The sequence below is a fragment of the Rhea pennata genome, chromosome 19, assembly GCF_028389875.1.
Source record: "Rhea pennata isolate bPtePen1 chromosome 19, bPtePen1.pri, whole genome shotgun sequence".
Lineage (NCBI taxonomy): Eukaryota > Metazoa > Chordata > Aves > Rheiformes > Rheidae > Rhea > Rhea pennata.
The window spans coordinates 359,462-372,308 of record NC_084681.1 but is presented as its reverse complement, the minus strand read 5'-3'; the positions used below and the strand labels follow the sequence as shown (position 1 = coordinate 372,308).

Sequence of the window (12,847 nt, the reverse complement as noted above, 5' to 3'; positions counted from 1 at the left end):
CTTGGGGAGCGGCCCCGCGGCCCCGCCCCGGGCCCCGGCCCCGCCGCCATCTTGGGGAGCGTCACCGCGAGCCGCCCCGGGCCCCGCCCGCCCGCCGCCATCTTGGGGAGCGGCCCCGCGGCCCCGCCCCGGGTCCCGCCCGCCCGCCGCCATCTTGGGGAGCGGCCCCGCGGGCCGCCCCGGGCCCCGCCCGCCGCCGTCAGTTGCTCTTTCTGCGCCGGGCGCCCTTGGCGCAGCCGCGGCCCAGCCAGCCCCCGGCCCGGGGGGGCGGCGGCGGCGCCTCCTCCTCCTCCTCCTCCTCCTCCCGCGGCGCCGCGGCCGCCGGCGGATCCGCACTGCGCAGGGGAGCCACCGGCTTCCGGGAGTGGGTGCCTTCCTCGCCGGGGCGCAGCGGCTCGGCCAGCGTGAAGATGGGGTCTCGCGCTCTGCCAGAGACAAGGGGGTCAGCGTGGCACGGCCACAGCTGTGCCGCGGCTGCACCTGGGGCATGGCCACCCCCTCACTCACCGGTCATAACTCGGGATCTCCAGCCCGAGCTCCTCCATCAGTAGCCTCATGACGTCGTCGCACCTGCCATGCAGCTTCAGGGCAGCCAGGTCGTCTTTTGGGGTCCACTGGAGGGGCAACATAAGACCCACCACTGCGGGAATCACCAAGCGCAGCCCCACCACCCTATGCTGCTGCTGGGGCCGTCCCCACCAGCCCAGGCGGGGAACTCCTGCCCGGATCTGGCCCACGCTCCAGGCTCACTCCAGGCTCCACGCTCTCCGGGGCAGACAGCCTCAGCAGGTCACCCCCATAGCACACACCAAAGTCGCCTTTGCCCAAACTTTCAAACTCACTTCAAAAAAGGCTCTCACCTGGAGATTCACAATATATAATTTTGGACGACGAGTTGGTGGCTTGCTCATGCACCAAAGATGTGGGTATTTTTTCAAAACCTGTCACAAAATAGAGATTATCAGTATAGCCAAAGGTAGATGTAACTATGAACCGTTTTTCAGCGAGAGGAAAAGGAATGTATTACCAGGAGGGGAAAGAGGGAGGAAGAGAGACTATCACAGTTGGTGGGCGAATCCTGACACCAGAGTTTATAGTTGTCTGTTTGGGAGGAGACTGCTCAGCACCAAGGTATCTCACCAAGAGGGAATGCTGCTAACAATCTTCACCGAGTCTCTAAAGTTACCTTTAAACTGGAACCCAGACAAAGAATCACATCTGCTTTGCTTGCAGCTTCTGTTGCTGCTTCCCAGTTCAGGGGCTGTCTCAACGTCCCCTTCTCCCCAAAGTGGACGATTGTGTCTCTCAACTGTGCCCCACACTTGTGGCACATCCTGCCAGTATGATGCCTGTGCAGGGCTGTGCGTTCTGTCACATCAAATACTCGCACATACTCTCTGTTGGGTGTACAGGAAGTGCAGACCTGGTACAGGGAAAAAAAATAACTCCTTAGCATCTAGCCATTTAAAGGCCAAGAGCCAGTTACTTCTCAGAGGAAAAACACTTTAAGGACAACAAATTGAAAGCAATAGAAAGGATCATTGTGGATCAGATGCTAACGGGGAAACATTTTTTAAAATCTCGACTAGCAAGTGAAAATACAGGAAGCAGGTTGGCTATGCTATAGGAGGGATTTCAGGAAAAGTCTGAACAAGAGTTGTCAGAAGCAGAAGGCTCTAGCAAATATGAGGAAAAGCTACTGAATCATACAGAATGCTGTTTTGGAGCTTGCTAACTAATTCACCCAGGGAAAAAAAAAAAGATGATCTGAAAAATAAGGGAACTAAATAGAGACTAGCCACATTACTAATTCTTCTTGAGCTGGGGAGAGACAGAAATAGTTTACATTATCTTCTTGTGAGGCTACTAAACAATAAATTTATCCTGTTATGACTACTCACCTCTATGTACATGTTTCCATGGAGCTCAGATATTGCTGTTCGGGGTAACCCACTCCGCAAGTGCAGCCCATCACAGTTTTGAGACACCACATGCTGCACCTTGAAGAGAATAAAACACAGAGCTAACACACAGCAGACAACTCTGAAAGCACTAGTCAGATGAAGGTAACTGGTACATCTCAATATACAGCATTTAGCTCAGTATATCACAGCAGAACTAACGTAAGAATGGTACACAGAAGAGAGATTCATGAAAGCTAAGTGAAAAGACTCCTACCACTGAATATAGCTCTACTAGGTCTGGATGATGTGGTTGTGCCACAAGACTAGGAGGAAAATACAAAGTATTGTAGAAAGGCACCAGTGGAAAAACTGCCAGAGCTAGCACCTGGCAGTGCAGCCAGTCTAACAAGACTCAGTTGTATAGGAGCACAGGTACTGTTTCCTCTATGGGTGTGTAGCCACCTGAGTAAGAACAGTGATCAGGTAATCTCATGGAAAGCTTTTCTTCTGTTTTGGGGGTTTCATTTTATTCAGACCAGGGCAGCAGAGCACAAGTGAGATAAGGAGAAATCTTACCAGATTGTGCTTGTGTAGGCAGGCAATGCTCATATGAGTGAGTGTGGGCTCTGCCTCACTCATATCTGTAGTCCTGACAAGAAGGGGGGAAGGAGGGGAAGAAAAAGAAAAAAGTAGAAATTGTCATTAATCTCTTTCAGTTTCAGCTTTCTGCTTGGCAGCTCAGAATTTGTCTCCTGAGAGGCTGCAAAACTGCCACTCCAGGAAAGAGGAAAGCAAAGAAGTTCGGTGAAGTCACTCCATACCTTACACTCCTGCCCTTCTGCAGTAACGTCCATATGCCATTAGGGCCTCTGTAGTCTGGGATTGAAGCTGCCTGTGTTATCAAGAGAGATGAAACAAGGCCTGACACGAAGGTTCGTACCTCTTGTCCAATCTCCGTCTTACAAACACATCAGCCTTGTCTCGCTCAGACAACCAGGCAGCTCAGTCACTAGTGCTTTTTTGTTCACTCCAAATTTTCCAGACTAGTGGTTCCCTCATCACTGGGTAACCATCTTTTAATATATTTTACTTCTTTTCCTTCCTTACAGCCCTAGCATTTTTACCTCCAGTACTTATTTTCCTCCAACTTTACCATTATGAAATCCCCCCAGAATTCTCTCTTTTCCTCAGTGCTTTCCATTTCCCTATACAAAACTCATTTCTTGAACCTCTCCTTATTTTCATTAGACTTGGTGACTTCTGGTAGCTTGTACACAATGTTCTTCAGCAAACATATTTATGACATTAGTACTCAAATACCCTGCCAAGAATTGTGCTCCAACTCAGCAGAGACTAAGGAAAGAAAAGATAACGTTCCTGTCTCAGAGTTCAGAGAAAAAGGGTACATAACACATCAGAAGAGCCAGCACCAGAATTCCAGTCTCACAACAGGCACCACAGAAAACAGCCATTTTTTAACCACTGTTTATAATTTTCAATAAACACTAACTATACCTATTTGTCCAGTAACATAGCATTAATTAGCTAACTTGGTTTAGACTCCACACCAAAGCAGCTGAAGAAAGATCTGAATGAAGTAAGACTAGCGATCCTCTTGTTTACGAAGAGTATTCTTCCCACTATTACATAGCTGATACCGCCTTAAAATCTTCTGGGCAACAGGTACAACCCCAAGATGCAAACTAGCAAATGCCTTGACCATGAGTTGCAGCTCAACAGTTCAAATATAGCATCATAGGCTCATAGCATACATACATCAGATAGCCATTTAGAAACCAGGAAAAAAATCCATTCAACATTGCAAAACTCCTGAAGGAGCTCCCAAAGCTCCAGCCACTCACCCCCAAAGAATCCTACCGTACTGATCCCTGCTCCTGTGTAGATAACAAGGTGCTTGGCACTCCGGACAGCTGCAGCCAGCTCAATAGCCTTTCTCTTCAACTCCTCTGGTTCGTCGCATACCTGGAAAACACAACTGAGCAAGTTCACATGTTTCTGAGGAACCGTGCATCACTGAAACTGAGAACAAAGATTGCTCCTTGCAAGTTTCAGTGTTAGCCTAGCCGACAGAAAAAGCTGTGCATAAGCGTCATTCAACACAGTTTTTAAACGAAAGAGTGCAAGTGTTGTTCATGTTATCTGTGAAAGATCAAGGGAAGAAGTTTCCCAGATAGCAACACACGCAGAGTCATCCCCCCTAAGACATGGCACCCACTCAAAAGCGAACGCATTTTGGAAAACGTGCACGTTCGATAGCCCCCTGCAAGACGGGCCCGAGGGCAGAGGCAGGAGGCCGGGACTTTCCTGCCGACGAGGCAAGGCGGCACCTCAGCCCGGCACCGAGCGGCCGCCGCAGCCGCCCGGCGGCCCCGCCCGCGCGAGACGCCCGGTGCCTCCCCCCGACCGCGAACCGGCGCCGCGGCAGCCGGGGCTGAGCCCGCGCCGCCGGAGCGCGCCGCCCACCTCCTCCTGCCGCCGGCGCAGGCGCTCCCGCCGCTTGCGGCGCCGCTCCAGCTCGCGGACGACGTCTTCGCTCTCGCTCAGCACCTGGCACTCCGCGGGGCTCCGCTCCGCCGGCGGCTTCCGCCAGATGCGCGACACCTGCACGGCACACACAGGCCGTCACGGGGCGCAGGCGGCGCGGCGCAGCCCGGCGGCGCGGGGCGCGGCGCACCTGCCTCCGCCGGTCTCGCAGCTCCTCCTGCTGAAGCAGCTCGGCGCGCGCCGCCGCCTTCCGCTCCGAGCGGCTCAGGCTGCCGCCGGCCGCCATCGCCCCGGAAGCGCCCCGCTTCCGCTTCCGCAACCGGCCGCCGACGCGCCGCCGGCACTTCCGCCCCGCTGTGAGAGCGGCCCAACGCCACTTCCGGCGACGCCATTGCCTCTTCCGCCCCCGCCCCGCCCAAGGAAGCGCAAGGCCGCGTCTCTTTAAAAGGTGTTTATTGGTCATATACAAAATAAAGAAAGCTCATATCGACAAACATACACTATGTACAGAAATAAATAACGCCCGGCGGGCCGCGCGGCCGCCCCGGCACGCCAGGAGCGACAATAACTTAGCAATAAATACGGGGGGCCAGGGCTCTGGCGGCAGCGGGCCACAGCGGCCCCCTCCTGCAGCAGCCCCTGCTCGCTCCCGAGGGCGATGCCTAGCCAGGTTGCATAATCCAAGAGATAACTGCACACAACTCACCACGACACAGAAACGCCCGCGCGCGCCAGGCGGGGCAGCGGCACCCCCAACACCGCGAGGCTTTGCTCGGCGGCCAGGCTGGGAGCGGAGAGCCCGCTGCTGCGTCAGAAGGGCACCAGGGAAAGGAGAAAGGAAACACGACACCCTTCACAGCAGGAAACCAAACGAACGAGCACCTTAGGAACAAGAACTGTCACACTCCAGCTATACACGAGAGAGATCAGGCGCAGGCTGGGGCAGGGATGGCCCTGTGCGGCAGGGAACCGGCTGGCTCCCTTCCTGCGCGGCGGGAGGGTCCCGGACACAGCAGAACATGTTATGTGGATCCCAATACAGAACAAAATCGAGAACTACACATGAGTATGGGGGAGCAGAGATCAGGCAGGGACCGGTTCCCACCAACACTCCGGGGCCAGAGCATCTCACCAGTGCGGAAACGTCCCGCACGCAGCACCCGTGCTGCTGCGGGGCCCACACGCCCCAGCCTCCACCCAGCCCCTGCCTGCCCCCACCAAGCCTCACCCCAGGCGCCAGGCCAACCTGAGCGGTGCTCCCGATGGGTTACTCACGCAGGCTGGCTCCACAAGGGACAGCGCTGGGATTTACACCCAGAGCCAACCAGAGGATTCTGCATTTTGGAATTTCCCATCCCTTCCAGACACCACCAGAGCAGCTGGAAGACAAAGATCCACAATTCCCAGGTGTCAGAGCTCAGAAAGCTTGTGCCAACCCTGTCTGGCAAATGGCTGGGAAGCAGCGTGTCGAGCACCTCAGCTCAGGGAAGAGCGTGCCAACCAGCCTGGAGGAGACACTCTAACCCTCTTGTGCAGAAAATCCATGGGGAAAAGCAACCTAAACAGCTTCTCCCAAAACTCACCATCAGTGAAGACCTCCTCTTCCAGCAGGAAACCCTCACCAATTGCCTACTCCTCTCCTGCCACATTGTGGCTTTCATCAGGTTTACCTTCTCAGCCATTAGTGAACTCCTTTGCCCAGAGAAGAGCAGCATAAGTTCAGCTATGCAACAAACACATGACCAAAAAACATTGAGTATGGCAAACTATGCCTCCCCACAAGACTGCAGCTTCACTTGTGCCATCCTTATCTGTCCCCAGTGCTCCAGAGACCTTCTGTAGACAAGAAATCATTACATGGACTTCAGCCCCATGTCCTGCTTTTCTGACACAACTCAGTAATGAGCTCAAACCTTTGGGGATGCAGGGGGGGGGGTCAAAGTGTTTGCGAAAATGGAGTCTGTCCACGAATAGCTTCTCAGCTGTGTCACACAGCTGTAGTCTAAGAACTCTTCCAACACACACAGCCAGAAGCCGCACCAGGAAAGAAAGCAACCATGCCACAGCTTAATTTTCAGTAATATGCAGACACTCAGCACAGGAGACTCCAATTTCAGGACTGGTGCAGGTCCAGAGCTGCCCAAACAGGCAGGCAGACTTGCCTCTCTTGCCAGAGGAGCCACAGGAGCAACGCAAGTTCTGACCACAGGGTCCAAAACTGAACCCAGAGTTAAATCCCATCAGTCTCCTCCTAAACTCAGAAAATTCTCCCTTGTGTCAGTTCTATATCAGCTTTGTTGGAGGAGTAAGAGAGCAGTTCTGCTGGCAATATTTTTCCCCGTTAAGGTAACTGAGTTACCCAGTGTTGGCTGCTTACAGGAGGCTTAAGCTGTTTGTGCAAAAGGAATAGCTGCAACATCCAGGCAGAGAAACTGACCTCCTGCAACACACCTGTGCAGACAAAAGAAACATTTTCTGGACAGGCATGACTACTCAGTTGCACCAGCGATTCATTTTGTCTTTAAGAAAAATAGCAACTTTGCCTGCATGCCACAAACCCTCTGGAGACTTAGGAGGACTCCCAAGTCGATCTTTTGATTGAACCCAGGGAAAACGACGGAAGCATGAAAACGACACCACATGGCAAAGGCAGCCACTGGCACCAACACATTATAGTGCCACGCAAGAGCTCGGAGAGCACACACAGCGCAACGCAAGGGGACGCAATGGAAGCCAGCAAGGTCAAGAATAAGTCACTTTTGGTACAATTGCAAAAAGATATCAAACAGGACTTGCCTCTTTTTTTGTCTTTTTCTAAGTTTTATAAATAAAGTCTGATAACTCTTTATAAAAACTAACCTCAGAGCCACAAACAGTTTGCAGAAGGTTCATGAGAAACTTTAAAATTATTTATTTATTAACTTTTAACTAGCAAAGTCTCCGAGAATATTTCCCCATACATATGGTCAAATATTCTCACCCTCTCAGATAAAAAAAAAAAAAAAAAAAAAAAAGCTGACTATAAATACGCTCTCTCTTCTGTCTGATTTTACTTTTAAACTTAGATAATTTAATAATTCTTAAAATGATGTTTCTCTCTTTAAATAAAGGGCTCTTTAACCACATAAACTAGTTGTGTAAACCATCACACTAGAGACACTTGATACCCTCAAAACACGGGAACAACTAGTGATTTTGGTCTTGTTCAGTGCAACACATTAGGCACAAAACCGGCCTGCAGCCAACACAGTACCTTCCCTCCCTCCCCTGGGGTGCTGGGCCGCGCACAAGGCCCCTGTCCCAGCTCCTTCCCTGCTGCTAGAGCAGAGGCAATGGGGCACTGCGGCCTTTCCATCACTGCTAGCTTGCACAGCTAACGCTGAGGAAGTCTGAAGGAAACCCACTGCTAGAGCACGAGGCACACCTAGAAACGAATACAAAATCAATTACACAGAACACCCCAACCGCAACTACTGGTACCAAACGAGACAAAAAGCAGCAGGTTCAGGCACCCAGCACGCAGGCACCAAGATACACCACCTGGAAGCGTAATGAAATAAAGCCTTTGGGAAGTGACTAGAAATTCGGGTTCCCAACCTCCAGGAAGAAAGCCTCCCTTGAGATCCGCCTCCCCAAGCCCTTCCCTGCCGAGAAGCACGAGAGGCTTGCACGCCGTGCCTTCAGCCAAGCCGCGGAGACCCCCCATCGGCTAGGACACCAAGGTCTCGCAGTCTGTCCCACAGGCACCGGATGGGAGGTACTGTCTGCGCAGGACAAGGGACGCATCACCACTGCTCACATCGATCTCAACATCTCAACACAACAAAATAAAACCAGAGCGATCAGCAGGCCAGCCCTGGGCCAAGTGGAAGGAACCCGGACCCGTGTGGGGAGGGTTTGTGCTTTGGGGATTCCAGGCTGGTTTTGTGCCTAATTGCCCTGCACAGACAAGCTCAGGCAACACTCGCTTCACTAAGACCGGGCGTCCGTTTTGGATTTCACTATTGTGATGACACTAGTGGTAGCAACCTTGCCAGGGACGAGGGGCCCCATGCTGGAGGTGAGTGGCCCCCGCACGGGGGTCACGGGGCTCCGGGCCACGGTTCTGGCGAAGTTCTGGAGCGCCTCATATTTGGAGCGGAGAGCATCAAGTTCCATTTTCATGCTGGCGTTCTCGGAGGCCAGCTTCTCCACTTCCTGCTGCAGCTCTGCCTTTTGCTTCTCCAGTTCCTCCTTCTGGGTTACACGCTTCACTCTGCAGCTGGCTGCGTAGCCCCGGTTCTTCAGCGTGCGCCGGCGCTGCTTCAGCTGGATGATCTCCTCCTTTGAGAGGCCCCGTAGATGCTGGTTCAGCTCCCGCACGGACATGGTCACCAGCTCCTCATCTGTCAAGCTGGTCCCATTCTCGCCTGGCTCCCGCTTCACCTGGGGAGAACACAAGGATTCCTGAAGGCTGGAGCAGGTGCCTGCACCCACATCCAGCGCCCCTTTCCTCCACCTGCCGCTTTTTACCTTCAAGGCCTTGTTTCCTTTGTTGGGGGTCGTCATAACACGACAGCCTCGACAGTCAGCTTCTGAAAGGGAAGAAAAGGGAAGGAAGGTCAGAGCAGCTCCCCGGGCCAGGGTGGAGCAGAGCCCTGACATTCCCGTGGCAGAGCCCAGCAGCACTGCCCTTCACCAGCACACATCCCCACAGCCCTCCCCAGGCAATGCTCCACCTGCACCAGACCAAATCAGACTCACAAGCAACGGGCTCTGTCCTTGAGCAGAACTGCTGCCATCCATCTGCCCTTCCACGCCCCTATTCCCACCAAGCCCTGTGGCAATGCTGTTTTTTGCTTGGGGTGGGGGAAATTAAAACACTGGGAGGAGTCAGAATACACGGAAGCCACATTTGTAAAAATAGCCTGGCAGGCAGCAAGCTTGGTCCGGAGCACGGCTGCTCCAAGCCAGTCATGCTGACTCAGCAGGTTGGCAGTCTCAGGGCCTCCTACTCCCAGCCTCATCCTCGTAATTCCCAAGCATAGCAAGCCAACCGGCCACTCCAACACCCCCTCTCTGCAAAACGCCCAAGTATAACCCAGCACTTGGGAACTACCCAGGGAAAGTCTGACCAGATTCTAGACCTAAAGAGGTGCAGTTTGGAACATGTGACCCAGAGCGAGCTGCATGGGGGGAGCCTCTGCCTCCACCATGCGCCCCACAGAGCATCCCACAGGAGAGGAGACACTGCTGCTGTGCTCACTCCCATCCAGACCTTTCCTACTTCTCACATTCAGGGTGAAGTTGAAGTTCTGCACTCAACTCTCCCCAGCAGAAACAGAAGGACAACCCAGTCCTGCTGCGCAAGCGAGCAATAGGCACATTGGATTCCCTTCACAAATTCAGGTCAATACCTCAGCAACCCTCACTTCTCCCATCAGATTCTTTTTGAACAGGAGAAAGCCCCTACTGGTCTCTAGCAATGCTGGGGCACAGAATCACTTTTTCCCCTCCCTTATCTTCAGAGAAGCTTTACTGCCTAAGAAAACAAAGATTAAGGGAGACCAGAAGTAGAGGAGAGCAGACCTCTTCCCTGCCAGGGAGGACAGCATTTCAGAACTGGTGAGAGCAATTCTCAGGTCTGTTTTCATAGTGAATCACACCCAAACCCCTGCTTCTGTCTCTAGATACCTCCTCCCCTCAGGCTTTCAGTCGGGATGTTACTCTGCAGCCCAATGAATTGAATCTTCTCCAATATTATTCAGTGTCTCAAACACCCAGGAACTGCAGGCTTCCTGACACAGAGCAAGGACTCTTATACATATCCAGTCCACAAACACCTTCTTACTTTCAATCTCCTCAGTGCCAAACAGTCAACAACAAAAATTAGTTCTCCCACAGAGTCACTGTTTTGTTTGCTAAACGTAGAGGGACGGATAGCGGGCTATGGCCGAGGACCACGCACACAAGTCAGCAAATGCGAAGTTATGCTGTTCCAGCAGCTGTGGCTCAGGCTCTCTGCAATGCATCTACCACTGTCTGTTAGAGGTGAAAGGGGTTATAGCATTCCCCAGGACACCTAGCAGACAGGTAGAGGTCAGGCGTTACCAAAGCTTGCAGCCTGCCACAAGGCAGGCTATTTATATCCAGAGGACAATGCTCCTTCCAGTGAGATGTCTGCTACAACCTGAGAGTACTGGTGTGAAAAGGTCACTTTGCCAGCCAGGAAAGCCAGCTGCAAGGAAGCAGCTAATGCAGGATGGGCAGCACATAGGCAACTGCTTCATAAAAATCTATTTTTCCCTTTTCCTCATACCATTGCATTTCTTTCCTCTGTTCCTACTTGGCAGACAGCATGGCTGCTGGGAGGAGGGGTGGGAGAAAGCGATTAGCTGGGGAGATCAACACCACCACCCTGCAGCACCTCTCCATGCCATCCTCTGCAGAGTGCAAGGAGCAGAGGGCAGGTACGGTCAGCAGGACCCAAGAAGTTTGTCTGTCTCGCAGCTTTAAGCGGAACTCAGCTGCCTGGCCAGCACTTCCCTCGTCACAGCAGAGCTGAAAGCAAACCAGCACGGCCACAAACGCTGCAGCACCACACAGGCTCTGGGAAGGGACCCCCGTGAGGCAGACTGTGCAGAAGCAGCACTCGCACAGCCTGAGCCCCACAAGGTTGTTGCAGTTAAAGCCATAGAAACCCACAGAAGGAAATCCCAGGGAACAGGTTAACATGCGGGGAAGGAACCTGGATGTTAAAATTTAGGGCCAAACCTGCTCAGCAAAAGCTTTTATCAGGAGAACCAAGGGATCTATCAAACCTATCACAGGAGCCATCTAGAAACACTTCTATCCATATCACATAGCTGCAAACTGATAAAGTGAGGTGTTTTGTTTGTTTGTTTAATACAGACATTTGTGACTGGGTTGTCTGAATGAAGGAGGCTGCCAGAAGAGGCCTTCTAACAAACCCCACTGCAATTCCCAAACCCACACCTCCACTGCTTCCAGACCCAACTTCTGCTTTCAGGAAAGTCAATGCAAATGGGAACCAAGAGGCTGGGAGACATCCAACATGCTGCAAGAAGCTAAAGTCAGGATGTAGGCAGCAACAGAGCAGCATACAAGAGAAGAGACTGGTCCCAGTCCCTGACAACAGTAATTTAACTTTTTTTGTATTTTAAGAGTCAAGCATTTTTCAGCTAGAGGAATCCAGCTTTGTCTGGCCTCATTCTCAGCCCAACACAAGCCTCCCAGAGCAGCCTCCAGAGCTGGAACAAGACTCTGCTGGCAGCTCTTGGGTGACTTCACCTCTCCTTGCCCCCAGGCCCCCTTTCCAAAGGGGTCAAGGATAGAAACAAACCAGCGCACAAGTCCTCAGCAGAATGACCTAGACACACGTTGGCTATTTTCTGGCCTTGCTCAAAGGATCAGAGACCAAACTATTTGGCAGCTCCCTCAGAGGACACCCAGAGAACTGGCATCAAGACAGACTGAGCTGGGTCTGACTCCGCAGACTGCTGATTCTCAGCTTTCGATAGCTTCCTGAAGAAAGATCACGCTCAAAAGTGCCAAATACAACGACTGCAATGAAGAAAGTGCAGCCTCAACACATTTCCCCAGAGCTCGAAAGGCCTGAACTCAGCACAAGCACAGCCAATTCTCTCCTCAGCTCAGAGGCAGCACGACAGAGCTGACGGCAGCGCGCGCGATTCGACGCAGGCCCCATTCTCCACATTCCTGGTGACAGAACGGCGCCGGGAGCCCAGTGTAAACACGGTGACGTCACTCACTCCAGCGCAGGCTGGCCCGGAGACGGCTCCGGCCGCAGCGGGGGCCCATCTGCCGGGCCGCGGAGCAGGGGAAGGCGCTGCGCGCTACAGGGCGCTCCGCAGCGCAAGTGGAGAGAAGAGCCTGGCTTGCTAGCAGCTATGGGGCGCGCTGCAGGAAAGTTCTCTCTGTCCACGCAGGTGTCGAGCAAGTTGACACTGTTGTCCCAGGAACCCAAACAGAGCAGTTGTTTTCCCTGATTACACACAGATTCAGGGCAGTTTGTCTCCAGGGCCATCCCCACTTTCCCCTTGGTGTTCCGAGGTGAACTTGCATCCTGAACACATTCATGGCAATTATTCAGTGGAGAAATTTGCTCACGTGTCCAGTTTTAACAGCAGTTACGTGGATAACAGAGCATTCTTCTCCAGAGCCCCGTCCCTGCCCTGGCAGTGCCTTCCTGCAGCCGTGCACCCGGACGTCACTCGCTCTAGGCAGTCAGCGAGGCAAGAGGCAGCCCCGGCTCGGAGCAGCAAGAGCCTCCCCCTAAACACGCAGCTAGGCCCTGCCCCCAGAGGGGCAGACACGGGGCAGGGAGCAGAAGCCTCCCCGCGGCTCGGTCTCGCGGCTCGCTGCCCGCCGAGCCGTGGGCATTTGCCGCGCTCCGGGGCAGCTGCGGCCTCTCCCCC

The 12,847-nt window shown here is 53.2% G+C and overlaps 2 protein-coding genes across 3 annotated transcripts; both read right to left on the bottom strand.

Moving 5' to 3' along the window:
- Nucleotides 1-167: 167 nt before the first annotated feature.
- On the bottom strand, nt 168-4,721 carry SIRT7 (sirtuin 7). Its single transcript, XM_062591391.1, has 10 exons — nt 4,600-4,721; nt 4,389-4,526; nt 3,783-3,887; nt 2,726-2,796; nt 2,481-2,553; nt 1,902-2,000; nt 1,187-1,423; nt 861-941; nt 508-614; nt 168-425 (listed from the first exon to the last, which is right to left on the bottom strand). Exons 1-10 carry the CDS (start codon nt 4,693-4,695, stop codon nt 200-202), a joined length of 1,233 nt encoding a protein of 410 aa, XP_062447375.1. The 5' UTR covers nt 4,696-4,721; the 3' UTR covers nt 168-199.
- Nucleotides 4,722-4,845: 124 nt separating this feature from the next.
- MAFG (MAF bZIP transcription factor G) lies at nt 4,846-12,847 on the bottom strand. 2 transcript variants are annotated; one of them, XM_062591392.1, is made up of 3 exons: nt 12,182-12,847; nt 8,922-8,983; nt 4,846-8,855 (listed from the first exon to the last, which is right to left on the bottom strand). In XM_062591392.1, the coding sequence occupies exons 1-3, from the start codon at nt 12,228-12,230 to the stop codon at nt 8,382-8,384; spliced, it is 585 nt and encodes a 194-aa protein (XP_062447376.1). In that variant the 5' UTR covers nt 12,231-12,847; the 3' UTR covers nt 4,846-8,381. The 2 variants fall into 2 exon arrangements, with proteins under 2 accessions (XP_062447376.1, XP_062447377.1); XM_062591393.1 differs by having other exon boundaries at nt 4,846-8,834; nt 12,182-12,843.

Excerpts from the sequence above, each read along its gene's own strand:
- SIRT7 (XM_062591391.1), bottom strand. The coding sequence starts at position 4,695 with ATGGCGGCCGGCGGCAGCCTGAGCCGCTCGGAGCGGAAGGCGGCGGCG. Across the intron at positions 942-1,186 it reads GTCTGGGTTCCAGTTTAAAG|GTTTTGAAAAAATACCCACA; the intron begins GTAACTTTAGAG and ends ATTTTGTGACAG. Across the intron at positions 615-860 it reads TATATATTGTGAATCTCCAG|TGGACCCCAAAAGACGACCT; the intron begins GTGAGAGCCTTT and ends TTGCCCCTCCAG.
- MAFG (XM_062591392.1), bottom strand. The coding sequence starts at position 12,230 with ATGGGCCCCCGCTGCGGCCGGAGCCGTCTCCGGGCCAGCCTGCGCTGG. Across the intron at positions 8,984-12,181 it reads CCGGGCCAGCCTGCGCTGGA|AAGCTGACTGTCGAGGCTGT; the intron begins GTGAGTGACGTC and ends CTTCCCTTTCAG. Across the intron at positions 8,856-8,921 it reads AAGGAAACAAGGCCTTGAAG|GAATCCTTGTGTTCTCCCCA; the intron begins GTAAAAAGCGGC and ends TCCAGCCTTCAG.